The sequence below is a fragment of the Mobula birostris genome, chromosome 18, assembly GCF_030028105.1.
Source record: "Mobula birostris isolate sMobBir1 chromosome 18, sMobBir1.hap1, whole genome shotgun sequence".
Classification (NCBI taxonomy): domain Eukaryota; kingdom Metazoa; phylum Chordata; class Chondrichthyes; order Myliobatiformes; family Myliobatidae; genus Mobula; species Mobula birostris.
In genome coordinates, this window is record NC_092387.1 from 9,648,105 (window position 1) to 9,667,841 (window position 19,737).

A 19,737-nucleotide genomic window follows, 5' to 3' on the forward strand; every position below is an offset into this window, starting at 1 on the left:
CCAAATAAGGGACAAAATTAGCAGTCAAATACGGGACACTTGTGTTTACCCCGAAGAAGACTACCACGACCATGAAACCCTACACGGGCACCTGTGTGCGCATGCGCGTACGTGCCGATTTTTTTTTCCACAAATCAGTTTTGGCTTAATCTTCCCAACAATACTGTACATACATTATTTCTACTTTATATAGGCTGTGTATTTATCATATCATATCAATATAAATTAATGGTAATTGCTTCTTCACTTTATGCCATTTTGGCACAAAAGGTTTCACAGGAACGCTCTACCTTAGCGGGGGAAATATGGGACAAGGGCGGTCCCGTATGGGACAAACCAATTTAGCCCAATATATGGGATGTCGCGGTAAATACGGGACAGTTGGCAACCCTATGTTCAAGTTCAACAGTGCGTGACAGGGAATGGGGAAAGATGCAGCTGACTCACATCGTTTCCTCGCAGCCCGGTGGCACATGCTTTGTGGCCCGGTGGTTGGGGACCGCTGACATACAATATATGTACTTTGATAATAAAATTCACTTTGTGTGCGTTGCTGAACGTTTCCACCACATGCAGATTCTCTCATGTGTATGTTATTAAGCTGGAGAGGGTGCAGAAAAGGATCACCAAGATGTTGCTTGAGACCATAAGACATAGGAGGAGAATTAGGCCGTTCGGCCAGTCTGCTCCAACATTCCATCATGGCTGATCTCTCTCAACCCTATTCTCCTGCCTTCTCTCCAGCTGTGGCAATGAATTCCATAGATTCACCACCCTCTGGCTAAAGAAATTCCTCATTCTTCCCTTTCTGAGGCTGTGCCCTCTGATCTGAGACTCATCCACATCCATATCCTCTCCATGTCCATCCTATCTAGGCATTTCAATATTCGATCGGTTTCAATGACATTCCCCCCACTCACACATATGTGCTTCTAAACTCAGGCAAGTACAGGCCAGAGCCATTAAGAGCTCCTCGTGCTTTAACCCTCTCATTCCTGGGATCATTCACATGTATCTCCTCTGGACACTCCAACGACAGCACATCCTGGAAAAGGCCTCAAAACCGCTCACGCCATTCCAAGTACAGTCTGACCAATGCCTTATAAAACCTCAGCACGACATATATTTTAATCCTCACAAAATAAATGCTGACATTACATTTGCCATCTTAGCACCGGCTCAACCTGCAAGATAACCTTTAGAGCAGGGGTTCCCAAACTAGGGTCCACAGACCCCCTCGGTCCATACCATGAAAAAGGTTGAGAAACCCTGCTTTAAAGACTGTCAAATCCCTTTGCATCTGATATCTGAACCTGCTCTATGCTTAGAAAATAGTCTACAGTTTTATTCCTTCTACTACAGTGCATGACCATAAACTTCCCTACACCGACATGGTGGAGGATTACAAATACCTGGGGATACGAATTGACAATAAACTGGACTGGTCAAAGAACACTGAGGCTGTCTACAAGAAGGGTCAGAGCTGTCTCTATTTCCTGAGGAGACTGAGGTCCTTTAACATCTGTTGGACGATGCTGAGGATGTTCTATGAGTCTGTGGTGGCCAGTGCTATCATGTTTGCTGTTGTGTGCTGGGGCAGCAGGCTGAGGGTAGCAGACACCAACAGAATCAACAAACTCAGTGGTAAGGCCAGTGATGTTGTGGGGATGGAACTGGACTCTCTCACGGTGGTGTCTGAAAAGAGGATGCTGTCCAAGTTGCATGCCACCTTGGACAATGTCTCCCATCCACTACATAATGTACTGGTTGGGCACAAGAGTACATTCAGCCAGAGACTCATTCCACCGAGATGCAACACTGAGTGTCAAAGGAAGTCATTCCTGCCTGTGGCCATCAAACTTTACAACTCCTCCCTTGGAAGGTCAGACACCCTGAGCCAATAGGCCGGTCCTGGACTTATTTCCTGGCATAATTTACATATTACTATTTAATTATTTATGGTTTTATATTGATATATTTATACTCCATTCTTGGTTGGGGCAACTGTAATGAAAATCAATTTCCTTCAGGATCAATAAAGTATGACTATGACTATGTATTCCATCTGCCATTATTCTGCCCATTCTCCTAACCTGTCTAAGTCTTTCAACAGACTCCCTGGCTTCCTCAACACTATCTTCCTCTCCACCTACCTTTCTAATGTACTGACCTCTGTGGAACACCACTAGTCACCAGCAGTCTGAAAAGGCCCCCTTTATTCCCACTCTGTCTGCTGCCAGTCAGCCAATCTTCTATCCGCTAGTATCTTTCCTGTAATACCATGGTTCTTATCTTGTTAAGCAGCCTAACGTGGGGCACCTAGTCAGAGGCCCTCTGAAAATCCAGGTAAACAACATCCATATCCTGCATGTTATTTTCTCAAAGAATTCCTTAGGGAAACCATGCTGACATTAGCCAGTTTTAACATGTGCCTCCAAGTATCCGAAACCTCATCCTGAATAATCTATTTGTTTAGTGATACAGTGCGGAGTAGGCCCTCCGAGCCCTTTAAGCTATGCCGCCCCAGCTCCAATTAACCCTAAACTAATCACAGGACAATTTACACTGACTGGGTACATCTTTGGACTGTGGGAGGAAACTGGAGGACCCGGAAGAAACACACGCAATCCACAGGGAGGACGTACAGACATTCCTCACTGAACATTGCCGAACTTTACTACTTCCATCCGTAAAAATGAGAAACAGTTAAAAGAGGATGTCTATGTGATTCAGAATCTCTTCTCACCACTACTGGGACGACATGCTATCAAAAAGCTGAACCTCATTGCAAGGTTGGATTCATTAAGATATGTTCAGTGACTGAGGTACCCAGATTTGTTCACAGGCCTAGGGGTACTGAAATAAGAGTACCTTATCCAACTGAGGCTAGGATTGACGCCCTACTCTCTGACCACAGCGAGGCATACACCATTCCCCTTGATGAATAAAGTCAAAGCTGAACTTGCGAGTGGAGGCGCTTGACATCTCAACTAGAGTGAATGCATCTACTGACTGATGTCTGGGCATTGTCCCCAAGCCAGATGACAGAGTAAGGATCTGCACTGATCTAACAAAACTAAATATAAAGCAGTGAGATGGGAGAAGCTTATTCTGCCCTCTGTTGAGCATATATTGGATATGCTGGGTGGAGCAAAGGCCTTCTCCAAATTAGATGGAAACTCAGGGTTCTGGCAGATCTGTTTAGCTCCTGAGTCACAGAAGCTCACAACCTATATCACAATCATATGGACACTATGCCTGAAAGAGACTCCCTTTTGGCATCCCTGAACTCTTTCAGATGAGGAGGAACCAAATTTTGGAGGGACTGGAAAGAACAGTCTGCCACATGGACGATATACTCATCTTCAGAGGCTCAAGTGAGGAACATGACAAAACGAGTGGAAGCTGCCTTGGAGAAACTAAAATAGGCTGGAATCACCCTGAACAAAAAGAAATGTGAATTTGCAAAGTTGGAGGTGGCATCCTTAGGCCGTCAACGGTCCTCAGAGGGAGTGCAGCCAGACTCACACAAACTGGCAGGAGTTCAGAGCATGGGCAAATACTAACGCAAAGTTAGATTAGAAAGCTTCTAAAAACAGGAGAAATCAACTAAAAAGCCATAAGGAGAAAAACGATGAAATATGAAGGTAGGTTAGCCAATTACATAAAAGAGGATACCAAACGTTTTTTCAGATATACAGTACAAAGAGTAAAAGAGAAGTGAGAGTGGACATTGGACAACTGGGAAAAGACCCTGGAGAGGTAGAAATGGGGAACAAAGAAATGGTGGACTGTGTACATACATCTATTGATGCTTCTGGACACATCTTCACTGATGTTCCTGGAATCATCAGGTGTTTCGGGTCTTTCAACATCATACAACCTCCTCCAGGTGACCCAGCCGGGGCTGATCAGACCCCAGCTTGTGTCCAGATGGCTAGCTACTTATAGAAACATAGAAAATAGGTGCAGGAGTAGGCCATTCGGCCCTTCGAGCCTGCACCACCATTTATTATGATCATGGCTGATCATCCAACTCAGAACCCTGCCCCAGCCTTCCCTCCATACCCCCTGATCCCCGTAGCCACAAGGGCCATATCTAACTCCCTCTTAAATATAGCCAATGAACTGGCCTCAACTGTTTCCTGTGGCAGAGAATTCCACAGATTCACCACTCTCTGTGTGAAGAAGTTTTTCCTAATCTCGGTCCTAAAAGGCTTCCCCTTTATCCTCAAACTGTGACCCCTCGTTCTGGACTTCCCCAACATCGGGAACAATCTACCTGCATCTAGCCTGTCCAATCCCTTTAGGATTTTATACGTTTCAATCAGATCCCCCCTCAATCTTCTAAATTCCAACGAGTACAAGCCCAGTTCATCCAGTCTTTCTTCATATGAAAGTCCTGCCATCCCAGGAATCAATCTGGTGAACCTTCTTTGTACTCCCTCTATGGCAAGGATGTCTTTCCTCAGATTAGGGGACCAAAACTGCACACAATACTCCAGGTGTGGTCTCACCAAGGCCTTGTACAACTGCAGTAGTACCTCCCTGCTCCTGTACTCGAATCCTCTCGCTATAAATGCCAGCATACCATTCGCCTTTTTCACCGCCTGCTGTACCTGCATGCCCACTTTCAATGACTGGTGTATAATGACACCCAGGTCTCGTTGCACCTCCCCTTTTCCTAATCGGCCACCACTCAGATAATAATCTGTTTTCCTATTTTTGCCACCAAAGTGGATAACTTCACATTTATCCACATTAAATTGCATCTGCCATGAATTTGCCCACTCACCCAACCTATCCAAGTCACTCTGCATCCTCTTAGCATCCTCCTCACAGCTAACACTGCCACCCAGCTTCGTGTCATCTGCAAACTTGGAGATGCTGCATTTAATTCCCTCATCCAAGTCATTAATATATATTGTAAACAACTGGGGTCCCAGCACTGAGCCTTGCGGTACCCCACTAGTCACCGCCTGCCATTCTGAAAAGGTCCCGTTTACTCCCACTCTTTGCTTCCTGTCTGCTAACCAATTCTCTATCCACATCAATACCTTACCCCCAATACCATGTGCTTTCGGTTTGCACACTAATCTCCTGTGTGGGACCTTGTCAAAAGCCTTTTGAAAATCCAAATATACCACATCCACTGGTTCTCTCCCATCCACTCTACTAGTTACATCCTCAAAAAATTCTATGAGATTCGTCAGACATGATTTTCCTCTCACAAATTCATGCTGACTTTGTCCGATGATTTCACCGCTTTCCAAATGTGCTGTTATCACATCTTTGATAACTGACTCCAGCAGTTTCCCCACCACCGACGTTAGGCTAACCGGTCTATAATTCCCTGGTTTCTCTCTCCCTCCTTTTTTATGACTCCATGGCTCCCCTCTTTTGAGCCACAGCCATCTTGAGGCCCTCTCTGCCGCATCGGTGGTACTGCGGATGGCTCTCCTCTTCCTCTTTCCCTCAATGCCCAAAATACTGAAGGCTGTAACTAAGGAACGGGCTACGAATCCCCTACAACCAACCTCCACTGGGAGACACTTCGCTCTCCATCCAGCCTGCTGACAATTGCTGACCAGTCCTGCGTACTTGGAGAGCTTCCTTTCAAAGGCCTTTTCCAAGCGATCTTCCCATGGGACTGTCAGCTCCAGCAGCACCACTTGCTTAGTAGACTCAGACACAAGGACAATGTCTGGTCGCAGGGTGGTGGCTGCAATATGGTTGGGGAACTTCAGCTGCCCTTCGAGGTCCACCAACAGCTGCCAGTCCCTTGCAGTGGTCAGAATGCCTGCAGATGTTCTTTTGGCAGGTATTGGCTGCTCCCCAGCTCTGACAAAGGCAAAGGTCTGCTTGGAGGGTCAGGACCGCTCAAACTTAATTAGTATTTTATGTGAGTCTTCACTGTGGAAGACACTATCAGTACGTCAGAAATTCAAGAGTGTCAGGGGACAAAAGTGAGTGTAGGTGCTAATAAATAATAATAATAATGACAACTTTATTCATGGAGCACTTTTCATACAGATGATGTAGTTCAAATGCTTTACAATGGTATACAAGTACAAATATAAAAATAAAATAAAAATAAAGGACAAAAAGCAAGGTTAAATAAATAGGTTTTGAGCTGGTGTTTAAAAGTGCCAACAGAGTCTGTATTCCTTATAGTTTTAGGTATTGAGTTCCATAGTTTAGGAGCGTCGTTCAAAAAAGCTGACCTCCCAATTACATTTTGAGGGAGATTGTTTAAATTTAAGAAACCAGCAGAAGAAGACCTGAGAGCTCAAGCCAGATTATAAAAACAAGAACAATTCTGTGACATACTCCAAGACCACTAAGAGCTTTAAAAACAAATAAGAGAACTTTAAAATCAATTCTAAAAGATACAGGAAGGTAATTCAGAGTAGCTAGTATCGGAGTGATATATTCCCTCATTCTGGTTTTGGTTAAAAGTCTCACAGCAGCATTCCAATTGAGTTGAAGGTTATCAATAGATTGCTTTGGAATTACAGTAAAAAGTGCATTGCAGTTATGTATCTAATCTATTCAATATAAAGGCGTGAATTAGTTTTTCAGCATCATTGTGACAAAAACAAATGTACCTTTGCAATATTTCTTAAGCTTAGAAATGCTGCTCTGGTTACTTTCTTAAAATTCAAATCTGAATCAAGGATAACAGCCAGGCTAATTACTTCTTATTTTACAAGAAGAACCAAGTTCCCAAGTCTATCAAGAAGTTTATCTTTTTTTGTTTTTGGGAGCAATCAAAAGTACTTCAGTTTTATCTTCATTTAGTTTCAGGAAATTATTGCTCATCCATTTGTAAGTTTATCCCATAACAATGGGGGTGGGGGTCATTGCCTTGCTTCTTGTGTGCAGGCGGGTGGGGGGAATTGGGGGGGGCTTTGGGATTCTAACGTTTTAACTGTCATTCATTCTTTGGCACACTCCGTTTTCATGGATGTCTGTGAACAAACAGAATTTCAGGATGTATACTGCATACATCTTTCTGACATTAAATGTACCTATTGTAGAGCATCACAATATACAATTGTGTGTCATCTGCATAGCTGAAAATTAAGTTTGTACTCTCTAATGGTGTCTCCTCAGGGGAGCAGGTATAAGAAGAAAAGTAGGGGACAAGTCAGCATCGCTGGGCCTCACCATAATGTACATTGTATCTCTTAGAAAACTGGTCTCCAAGACAGACAAGAAAAAAATCCTAAGATATATGAATGAAGCTAATTAAGGGCGCTACCAGAGATGCCAGCCCAGTTCTCAAGGAGATCTAAGAGAATATTGTGGTCTATTGTGTCAACTTAAAGCTAGAAAAATCATCTGAGGCTTTTTTTGGCATCAGTGCTGATTAGGCTAAAGTTGCTGACAAACTTGGTAAGGGCCATGTCCATGCTGCGGTGTGATCTAAAACCAAACTGAAACTTCCTAGAATATTGTTCTCATTCAGAAAGTTGTGAAATTGGTTGAAAATTACTTTCTCAAGAACCTTGGCCAGGAAGGGAAGAGTCATAGTTAGCTAGTACCTCACTATCAAGGTTTGGCTTTTTAAGTAGGACTTTGACAGCTGTAGTTTTGAAGCAATCTTCTATTTATAAGGAGAAGGTGCTTGGGAAGCTGGAAGGTCTGAAGGTAGACAAGTTATCTGGACCAGATGGACAGCACCCCAGGGTTCTGTAAGAAGTAGCTGATGAGATTGTGAAGGCATTGTTAATGATGTTTCGAGAATAAATAAGACCATAAGACACAGGAGCAGAATTAAGCCATTTGACCCATTGAGTCTGCTCCACCATTCAATCTCAGCTGATCCTTTTCTCCCCTCCTCAGCCCCACTCCCTGGCCTTCTCCATGTAACCTTTGATGCCGTGTCCAATCAAGAACCTATGAAGCCCTGAGTTAAACACAACCGCCGACCGAGCCTCCACAGCTGCCTGTGGTAATAAATTCCACAAATTCATCACTCTCTGGCTAAAGAAATTTCTCTGCATCTGTTTTAAATGGACACCCCTCTATCCTGAGGCTGTGCCATCTTGTCCTAGACTCCCCCACCATGGGAAACATCCTTTCCACATCTACTCTGTCTGGGCCTTTAAACATTTGAAAGGTTTCAATGAGATCCCCCACCATCCTTCAAAATTCCAGCGAGTACAGACCCAGAGCCATCAAACGTTCCTCGTATGATAACCCTTTCATTCCCAGAATCATCCTTGTGAACCTCCTCTGAATCCTCTCCAATGCCATCATATCTTTTCTTAGATGAGGAGACCAAAAGTGTTCACAATACTCAAGGTGAGGCCACTTCAGTGCTTTATAAAGCCTGAATGAATGCTAACATTGCATTTGCTTTCCTCACCACCGACTCAACCTGCAAGCTAACCTTTAGGGTGTTATACGCAAGGACTCCCAAGTCCCTTTGCATCTCAGATTTTTGGATTTTCTCCCCGTTTAGAAAATAGTCCGCACATTTATTCCTACTACCAAAGTGCATGACTATGCATTTTTCAACATTATACTTCACTTCCATTCTCGTGCACATTTGCCTAATCCGTCCAAGCCTTCTGCAGCCTACCTGTTTACTTACCACTACCTGCCCCTCCACCAATCTTTGTATCATCTGCAAACTTGGCAACAAAGCCATCTATTCCATCATCTAAATCATTGATATACAGCATAAAAAGAAGTGGTAGTCACTGGCAGCCAACCAGAAAAGGATCCTTTTATTCCCACTTGCTGCCTCTTACCAATCAGCCAATGCTCTAACCACGTTAATAACCTTCCTGTAGTTTCATAGGCTCTTATCTTGGTAAGCAGCCTCATAGAACATAGAACATAGAATAGTACAGCACAGTACAGGCCCTTCGGCCCACAATGTTGTGCCAACCCTCAAACCCTGCCTCCCATATATGCCCCCACCTTAAATTCCTCCATATACCTGTCTAGCAGTCTCTTAAACTTCACTAGTGTATCTGCCTCCACCACTGACTCAGGCAGTGCATTCCACGCACCAACCACTCTCTGAGTAAAAAACCTTCCTCTAATATCCCCCTTGAACTTCCCACCCCTGACCTTAAGACCATGTCCTCTTGTATTGAGCAGTGGTGCCCTGGGGAAGAGGCGCTGGTTATCCAATCTATCTATTCCTCTTATTATCTTGTACACCTCTATCATGTCTCCTCTCATCCTCCTTCTCTCCAAAGAGTAAAGCCCTAGCTCCCTTAATCTCTGATCATAATGCATACTCTTTAAACCAGGCAGCATTCTGGTAAATCTCCTCTGTACCCTTTCCAATGCTTCCACATCCTTCCTATAGTGAGGCGACCAGAACTGGACACAGTACTCCAAATGTGGCCTAACCAGAGTTTTATAGAGCTGCATCATTACATCGCGACTCTTAAACTCTATCCCTCGACTTAAAAAAGCTAACACCCCATAAGCTTTCTTAACTACCCTATCCACCTGTGAGGCAACTTTCAGTGATCTGTGGACATGTACCCCCAGATCCCTCTGCTCCTCCACACTACCAAGTATCCTGCCATTTACTTTGTACTCTGCCTTGGAGTTTGTCCTTCCAAAGTGTACCACCTCACATTTCTCCAGGTTGAACTCCATCTGCCACTTCTCAGCCCACTTCTGCATCCTATCAATGTCTCTCTGAAATCTTTGACAATCCTCCACACCATCTACAACACCACCAACCTTTGTGTCGTCTGCAAACTTGCCAACCCACCCTTCTACCCCAACATCCAGGTCGTTAATAAAAATCACGAAAAGTAGAGGTCCCAGAACAGATCCTTGTGGGACACCACTAGTCACAATCCTCCAATCTGAATGTACTCCCTCCACCACGACCCTCTGCCTTCTGCAGGCAAGCCAATTCTGAATCCACCTGGCCAAACTTCCCTGGATCCCATGCCTTCCGACTTTCTGAATAAGCCTACCATGTGGAACCTTGTCAAATGCCTTACTAAAATGCATATAGATCACATCCACTGCACTACCCTCATCTATATGCCTGGTCACCTCCTCAAAGAACTCTATCAGGCTTGTTAGACACGATCTGCCCTTCACAAAGCCATGCTGACTGTCCCTGATCAGGCCATGATTCTCTAAATGCCCAGAGATTCTATCTCTAAGAATCTTTCCAACAACTTTCCCACCACAGACGTAAGGCTCACTGGTCTATAATTACCTGGACTATCCCTACTACCTTTCTTGAACAAGGGGACAACATTCGCCTCCCTCCAATCCTCCGGTACCATTCCCGTGGACAATGAGGACATAAAGATCCTAGCCAGAGGCTCAGCAATCTCTTCCCTTGCTTCATGGAGCAGCCTGGGGAATATTCCCTCAGGCCCCAGGGACTTATCCGTCCTAATGTATTTTAACAAATCCAACACCTCCTCTCCCTTAATATCAACATGCTCCAAACATCAACCTCACTCATATTGTCCTCACCATCATCAAGTTCCCTCTCATTGGTGAATACCGAAGAGAAGTATTCATTCAGGACCTCGCTCACTTCCACAGCCTCCAGGCACATCTTCCCACCTTTATCTCTAATCAGTCCTACCTTCACTCCTGTCATCCTTTTTTTCTTCACATAATTGAAGAATGCCTTGGGGCTTTCCTTTTCCCTACTCGCCAAGGCCTTCTCATGCCCCCTTCTTGCTCTTCTCAGCCCCTTCTTCAGCTCCTTTCTTGCTTCCCTATATTCCTCAATAGACCCATCTGATCCTTGCTTCCTAAACCTCATGTATGCTGCCTTCTTCCACCTGACTAGATTTTCCACCTCACTTGTCACCCATGGTCCCTTCACCCTACCATTCTTAATCTTCCTCACCGGATCAAATTTATCCCTAACATCCTGCAAGAGATCTCTAAACATTGACCACATGTCCATAGTACATTTCCCCGCAAAAACATCATCCCAATTCACACCCACAAGTTCTAGCCTTATAGCCTCATAATTTGCCCTTCCCCAATTAAAAATTTTCCTGTCTTCTCTGATTCTATCCTTTTCCATGATAATGCTAAAGGCCAGGGAGCGGTGGTCACTGTCCCCCAGATGCTCACCCACTGAGAGATCTGTGACCTGACCCGGTTCATTACCAAGTACTAGATCTAGTATGGCATTCCCCCTAGTCGGCCTGGCCACATACTGTGACAGGAATCCGCCCTGGACACACTTAACAAACTCTGCCCCATCTAAACCCTTGGAACTAATCAGGTGCCAATCAATCTAAGGGAAGTTGAAGTCACCCATCATAACAACCCTGTTATTTTTGCACCTTTCCAAAATCTGCCTCCCAATCTGCTCCCCTGTATCTCTGCTGCTACCAAGGGGCCTATAGAATACCCCCAGTAGAGTAACTGATCCCTTCCTGTTTCTGACTTCCACCCATACTGACTCAAAAGAGGATCCTGCTACATTACCCACCCTTTCTGTAGCTGTAATAGTATCCCTGATCAGTAATGCCACCCCTCCTCCCCTTTTCCCGCCCTCTCTATCCCTTTTAAAGCACTGAAATCCAGGAATATTGAGAATCCATTCCTGCCCTGGTGCTAGCCAAGTCTCTGTAATGGCCACTACATCATGTGTGGCACCTTGTCAAAGGCCTTCTGAAAGTCCAAATAAACAACATCCACTGCATCCCCTTTATCTATCATAGAAACATAGAAAATAGGTGCAGGAGTAGGCCATTCAGCCCTTCGAGTCTGCATCGCCATTTATTATGATCATGGCTGATCATCCAACTCAGTACCCTGCACCAGCCTTCCCTCCACACCCCCTGATCCCCGTAGCCACAAGGGCCATATCTAACTCCCTCTTAAATATAGCCAATGAACTGGCCTCAACTGTTTCCTGTGGCAGAGAATTCCACAGATTCACCACTCTCTGTGTGAAGAAGTTTTTCCTAATCTCGGTCCTAAAAGGCTTCCCCTTTATCCTCAAACTGTGACCCCTCGTTCTGGACTTCCCCAACATCAGGAACAATCTTCCTGCATCTAGCCTGTCCAATCCCTTTCGGATTTTATACGTTTCAATCAGATCCCCCCTCAATCTTCTAAATTCCAACGAGTACAAGCCCAGTTCATCCAGTCTTTCTTCATATGAAAGTCCTGCCATCCCAGGAATCAATCTGGTGAACCTTCTTTGTATTCCCTCTATGGCAAGGATGTCTTTCCTCAGATTAGGGGACCAAAACTGCACACAATACTCCAGGTGTGGTCTCACCAAGGCCTTGTACAACTGCAGTAGTACCTCCCTGCTCCTGTACTCGAATCCTCTCGCTATAAATGCCAGCATACCATTCGCCTTTTTCACCGCCTGCTGTACCTGCATGCCCACTTTCAATGACTGGTGTATAATGACACCCAGGTCTCACTGCACCTCCCCTTTTCCTAATCGGCCACCACTCAGATAATAATCTGTTTTCCTATTTTTGCCACCAAAGTGGATAACTTCACATTTATCCACATTAAATTGCATCTGCCATGAATTTGCCCACTCACCCAACCTATCCAAGTCACTCTGCATCCTCTTAGCATCTTCCTCACAGCTAACACTGCCACCCAGCTTCGTGTCATCCGCAAACTTGGATATGCTGCATTTAATTCCCTCATCCAAGTCATTAATATATATTGTAAACAACTGGGGTCCCAGCACTGAGCCTTGCGGTACCCCACTAGTCACCACCTGCCATTCTGAAAAGGTCCCGTTTATTCCCACTCTTTGCTTCCTGTCTGCTAACCAATTCTCTATCCACATCAATACCTTACCCCCAATACCGTGTGCTTTCAGTTTGCACACTAATCTCCCGTGTGGGACCTTGTCAAAAGCCTTTTGAAAATCCAAATATACCACATCCACTGGTTCTCCCCAGTTATCTTTGATAACTGACTCCAGCAGTTTCCCCACCACCAATGTTAGGCTAACCGGTCTATAATTCCCCAGTTTCGCTCTCCCTCCTTTTTTAAAAAGTGGGGTTACATTAGCCACCCTCCAATCCTCAGGAACTAGTCCAGAATCTAACGAGTTTTGAAAAATTATCACTAATGCATCCACTATTTCTTGGGCTACTTCCTTAAGCACTCTGGGATGCAGACCATCTGGCCCTGGAGATTTATCTGCCTTTAATCCCTTCAATTTACCCAACACCACTTCCCTACTAATATGTATTTCACTCAGTTCCTCCATCTCACTGGACCCTCTGTTCCCTACTATTTCTGGAAGATTATTTATGTCCTCCTTAATGAAGACAGAACCAAAGTAATTATTCAATTGGTCTGCCATGTCCTTGCTCCCCATAATCAATTCACCTGTGTCTGTCTGTAGGGGACCTAAATTTGTCTTTACCAGTCTTTTCCTTTTTACATATCTATAAAAGCTTTTACAGTCAGTTTTTATGTTCCCTGCCAGTTTTCTCTCATAATCTTTTTTCCCCTTCCTAATTAAGCCCTTTGTCCTCCTCTGCTGAACTCTGAATTTCTCCCAGTCCTCAGGTGAGCCACTTTTTCTGGCTAATTTGTATGCTTCTTCTTTGGAATTGATACTATCCCTAATTTCTCTTGTCAGCCACGGGTGCACTAGCTTCCTTGATTTATTCTTTTGCCAGACTGGGATGAACAATTGTTGTAGTTCATGCATGCAATCCTTAAATGCTTGCCATTGCATATCCACCGTCAATCCTTCAAGTGTCATTTGCCAGTCTATCTTAGCTGATTCACGTCTCATACCTTCAAAGTTACCCTTCTTTAAGTTCAGAACCTTTGTTTCTGAATTAACTATGTCATTCTCCATCTTAATGAAGAATTCCACCATATTATGGTCGCTCTTACCCAAGGAGCCTCTCACGACAAGATTGCTAATTAACCCTTCCTCATTGCTCAAAACCCAGTCTAGAATAGCCTGCTCTCTAGTTGGTTCCTCGACATGTTGGTTCAAAAAACCATCCCGCATACATTCAAAGAAATCCTCTTCCTCAGCACCTTTACCAATTTGGTTCACCCAATCTACATGTAGATTGAAGTCACCCATTATAACTGCTGTTCCTTTATTGCACACATTTCTAATTTCCTGCTTAATACCATCTCCGACCTCACTACTACTGTTAGGTGGCCTGTACACAACTCCCACCAGCGTTTTCTGCCCCTCAGTGTTACGCAGCTCTACCCATATCGATTCCACATCTTCCCGGTTTACGTCCTTCCTTTCTATTGCATTAATCTCATCTTTAACCAGCAACGCCACCCCACCTCCTTTTCTTTCATGTCTATCCCTCCTGAATATTGAATATCCCTGAACGTTGAGCTCCCATCCTTGGTCACCCTGGAGCCATGTCTCTGTGATCCCAACTATATCATAATCATTAATAACAATCTGCACTTTCAATTCATCCACCTTGTTACAAATGCTCCTTGCATTGACACACAAAGCCTTCAGGCGCTCTTTTACAACTCTCTTAGCCCTTATACAATTATGTTGAAAAGTGGCCCTTTTTGATGCTTGCCCTGGATTTGTTGGCCTGCCACTTTTACTTTTCTCCTTACTACTTTTTGCTTCTACCCTCACTTTACACCCCTCTGTCTCTCTGCACTGGTTCCCATCCCCCTGTTGTGAACCAACCTCCTCTCGCCTAGCCTCTTTAATTTGATTCCCACCCCCCAACCATTCTAGTTTAAAGTCACCTCAGTAGCCCTCGCTAATCTCCCTGCCAGGATATTGGTCCCCCTAGGATTCAAGTGTAACCCGTCCTTTTTGTACAGGTCACGCCTGCGCCAAAAGAGGTCCCGATGATCCAAAGGCTTGAATCCCTGCCTCCTGCTCCAATCCCTCAGCCACGCATTTATCCTCCACCTCATCGCATTCCTACTCTCACTGTCGCGTGGCACAGGCAGTAATCCCGAGATTACTACCTTTGCGGTCCTTTTTCTCAACTCCCTTCCTAGCTCCCTATATTCTCCTTTCAGGACCTCTTTCCTTTTCCTACCTATGTCATTGGTACCTATATGTACCACGACCTCTGGCTCCTCACCCTCCCACTTCAGGATATCTTGAACACGATCAGAAATATCCCGGACCCTGGCACCAGGGAGGCAAACTACCATCCGGGTCTCTGGACTGCGTCCACAGAATCGCCCACCTGACCCCCTTACTATCGAGTACCCTATCACAACTGCCCTCCTCTTCCTTTCCCTACCCTTCTGAGCTACAGGGCCGGACTCTGTGCCGGAGGCACGGCCACTGTCGCTTCCCCCGGGTAAGCTGTCCCCCCCAACAGTACTCAAACAGGAGTACCTATTGTTAAGGGGCACAGCCACCGGGGTACTCTCTATTACCTGACTCTTCCCCTTCCCCCTCCTAACGGTGACCCACTTGTCTGCCTCCCGTGGCCCCGGTGTGACCACCTGCCTATAACTCCTCTCTAGCAACTCCTCACTCTCCCTGACCAGACGAAGGTCATCGAGCTGCAGCTCCAGTTCCGTAACGCGGTCCCTTAGGAGCTGCATCTCGATGCACTTGGCGCAGATGTAGACGTCCGGGAGGCTTAGAGACTCCAGGGCCTCCCACATCCGACACCGAGAACAACAAACTGCCCGCACACTCATACTGCCCCTCTCCTCAAATAACAACAGAAAATGAATACCAAACCTTCCTCGCCTCGCCCGTTTCCGCCTAAGCCCTTAAGCCTTCACTCTGCTCCCGGCCCACTCCGCCGCCTGCAAACTACGCTGCTCGCTGTATGAGGCTCTGTTCCTTTTAAATCTGCCGCGCTGCACTGCCCGACGCATAATCTCCTCAAATAGATTCTGGAATGGTCAGAATAAGAATCAGGTTTAATATCACCGGTGTATGTCATGAAATTTGTTGTTTTGTGGCAGCAGAACATTGCAAAACATAGTAATAAAAACTGTATATCACAATATGTACATATAAAAAATAAATAAGTAGTGCAGAAAGAGTGGAAAACAAATACTGAGGTCGTGTTCATGGGTTCAGTGTCGATTCAGAAATCTGATGGCCGATGGGAAGAAGCTGTTCCTGAATCGCTGAGTGTGTGCCTTCAGGCTTCTGTACCTCCTTCCTGACAATAACTGTGTGAAGAGGGCACGTCCTGGGTTATGGGGGTCCTTAATGATGGATGCCTCCTTTCTGAGGCACCAACCTCGAAGATGTCTTGGATACTACAGAGGCGAGTAGCCAAGATAGAGCTGACTAACTTTACAACTTTCTGTAGCTTCTTTTGATCCTGTTTCTTTGTGATCAGGCAACAGGAAGCTCCTGGTTACTACTGCAGTGCTCTAAGCAACACACGCAAAATGCTGGAGGAACTCAGCAGGCCAGGCAGCATCTATGGAAAAGTGTACAGTCAATGTTTTGGGCCGAGACCCTTCAGAAGGACTCTAAGTGGTTTGCAATGTGTTTTTTAACTTTCCCTAGCACAGGGGAGATCACATTGTTAAAACCAAATGTAGCAAGTACACTGGTTTGGAAGAAATGCAAGTGAATTAGTGCTTTGCGTGGAAAGACTGTTTAGGTCTCTGGATAGTGGGAATGGAAGAGGAGAGGGTACAGGTGCTGCAACATCTGCAGTTGTATGCAATAAGGGGAGCAGTTGGTTGAGACAGAACAATTGCAGAGGGAACTATCCCTTTTTAGTATTGAAAGTAAAGCAGAAATTGTATTTGTGCTGGAATCTTGCTGTATGTGGCTGATGTAAAGGTTAGCATACACTCCCAGCACTCCTGTATGCATCAGAAACCTGGACAACATACCGACGACATCTGAAGGCACTTGAAAAGTTCCATCAACGCTGTCTTCGAAATATCTTAAATATCAGCTGGGAAGATAGAAGAACCAACGTCAGCGTGCTAAATGTGGCAAAAACAACGAGCATTGAAGCCTACGTCATCAAGAACCAACTCAGATGGAGCGGTCATGTTGTTCGGCTGAAAGACGAACGTCTGCCGAAACAAATCTTCTACTCCCAGCTTAAAGAAGGCAAACGTAAAAGAGGCGGATAACAGAAGAGATTCAAAGACGTCTTAAAAGCCAACATGAAGAAATGTAACGTCAACATCAACAATTGGGAAACCAATGCCAAGGACAGGAAACTCTGGCAAGCCATCATCCGAGAAGGGACAGCAACTTTTGAAGCCAACAGATGTGCAGAATTAGAAGAAAAGAGAAGAAAATGGAAAGAGAGGCAGCAACAACCAAAGCCCAATCCGCCATCTGGAACTACCTGTCCTGAAAGCGGAAGAACTTTCAAAGCCAGGATTGGACTCATAAGCTACTGACAGCCCGTAAGTAGATCAACAGAATGAAGACCATCATCCTTGACCTCGAGGAATAGCCACGATGACGACGAAGGTTAACAAGGTGAAGGTGAGAACAAGTGAACTCCATCTCTGATCTGTCCATGGGGTGACAGCACAAATGTAGAAAGTAAGTAATATGTAAATAAGGGCTTTGTTAATGATGGTAGAAGGCACAATTCAGGAAGAAGGAATTGAATTGACTTTATTTCTTACATCTTTCACATACATGAGGAGTAAATGTATTTACGTTATGTCTCCGTCTGAAAGTGCAATGTGCAATTTATAGTAATTTGTAATAAATAGTATGTACTCCAGGACAGTCAATATAGTATAAAATACAATTGTATCAGTGAGAATTAATCAGTCTGATGGCCTGGTGAAAGAAGCTGTCCTGGAGCCTGTTGGTCCTGGCTTTTATGCTGCGGTACCGTTTCCCGGATGGTAGCAGCTGGAACAGTTTGTGATTGGGGTGACTCGGATCCCCAATGATCCTTCGGGCCCTCCTTACACACCTGTCTCTGTAAATGTGTTGACATTGTGTTGTTTAATTCATGATCGGGTCACATCTGTGACACTGACTCTCTGCAGAAACACTTGCTGCATTTTACAACTCTCACGTTCCTCTGTGGTTTTGAACTCCTATTTTTCTATCCCTAACCTTTTGTTCCAGTGTCCTTTTGAACTGTTGCCAGTCACCAGTCAGTCAGCCAGCCAGGGGACCTTCTTTCCAGGTTATCCACATTGGAATCCAAACACAGATGTTTCCTTTGTGCTATCCAATCCTGCCTCACCACCAATGTAACTTAAAATCAATCTGTTTTCTCGCTGTTCCAATCCTGACCAAATGTGTTGACAGAAATTATACTTTCTCACAGTTACAGACCACTCAGATGCAGCATTTCATGCTTTAAATTCAATTGTCTGCATCAACAGAGATTGATTTTCATTTGGGTTGAGAATGATTTGGGGATTTGGGGAGGAGAGGGTTGGGACAGTAGGAGATGGAGTGAGGTTTGGACAGGATGAGTGAGGGGACATAGAGGGGTTGTGGAGGGAAAAGTGGGATGGAGGGCGTAGAGAGAGAAGAGACATAGAGGGGTTGTGGATGAGATGGGGTGGAGTGTAAGTGAGATGGGGATGCGGAGGATGAGGAATGGTGAGGGAGATGTGGGGTGAGATGGGGTAGGGTGTGAAGGGTGGAGGGGTTTGTGGGTAAAGGGTAGTGATGGGTGAGGGTGAGGAGTGGAGGGGAAATGTGAGAGCTGAGGGAATTTTGAGGGTGACCCTAGGCTGGGAGGGAGGGGTGAGGATGAATGAATCTCCATTGGGGGTTAGGGTGAACCTGGGGTGGGGGGTGGGAGGTGGGGTAGGGTTGCTGGGGCGGGCCGGGGTAATAGGGGTGGTTTGAGGGTAAACACAGGGTGAAAGCTGCCGGGAATGGAAGGATCACACACAAAATGCTGGAGGAACTCAGCAGTCCTGCCGAACAGTTTCGGTCCTGTACCTTTTTCCATTGATGCTGCCTGGTCTGCTGAGTTCCTCCAGCATTTTGTGTGTGTTGCTCGGATTTCCAGCGTCTGCAGGTTTTTCCTGTTTGGGAATGCAGGGATCGGCCGACACCGACCGAGCTCACCTTGATCCTCTGCAGCAAGTCCCGGCCCACCTCCCGGGCCGTCTCCAGGCTCCCGGCCGACGGTCTCCACTGCTGCTCTTCCTCCTCCGACTGCAGGGCCAGATCGCGAGTGAAAGCGATGCCGAGCCCGATCCCGAGCCCTAACCCCGCCACCAGGGCCAGACTCCGGCAGCGGGCCAGGCCCGAGCCCGCGGCCCACTTGGGCCGAGACCAATAGCTGCTCTGCCGCTGCAGCTTCGGCAGCGAGAGTCGGCGCGGGCGCCAGGCGCAACGCCGATCCAGGGTTCGCCAGAGATGGCTCGAATAGCTGGACATTCCCCGGCAGTGCGAGAGGGAGGAGGCCTGGGCCCTAATGGGAAAAGAAAGGGGAAGGAGGGATGCAAATACGGCTGCGATGGGTAGGAAGGGGTGGGTGGTGGAGAGAGAAAGAAGGGAGATGAGTCGAAAGGGGGGCAAAGATGAAGGGGAGGGGGAGGAGGGGAGGGGGAGGAGGGGAGGGGGAGGGGAGGAGGGGGAGGGGAGGGGGAGGGGAGGAGGGGGAGGGGAGGGGGAGGGGAGGAGGAGGGGAGGAGGGGGAGGGGAGGAGGGGGAGGGGAGGAGGAGGGAAGAGGAAGGGAGGAAGAGGATGGAGGGTGGGGGAGGAGAGCAGAAGAGGAGGGAGGGGAGAGGGAGTGGGCGATTTTGAGGGGTGGGGAGGGGAGAGGAGAATGGGAGGGGAGGGGGAATTTGAGGGTTGGGTTGGGGAGGGGAGGGAGGAGGGA

At 46.1% G+C, this 19,737-nt stretch overlaps 1 protein-coding gene across 2 annotated transcripts in view; it reads right to left on the reverse strand.

Moving 5' to 3' along the window:
- The window catches only part of lactb (lactamase, beta), a 73,297-nt gene extending 53,857 nt beyond the window's left edge, over positions 1-19,440 (reverse strand). For both annotated transcript variants that reach the window (XM_072282179.1, XM_072282178.1), the window contains exon 1: positions 18,977-19,440. In XM_072282179.1, coding sequence (XP_072138280.1) covers positions 18,977-19,291 — 315 coding nt within the window. In that variant the 5' untranslated portion in view covers positions 19,292-19,440. The remainder of the gene's footprint in view (positions 1-18,976) is intronic.
- Between the last annotated feature and the right edge of the window lie 297 nt (positions 19,441-19,737).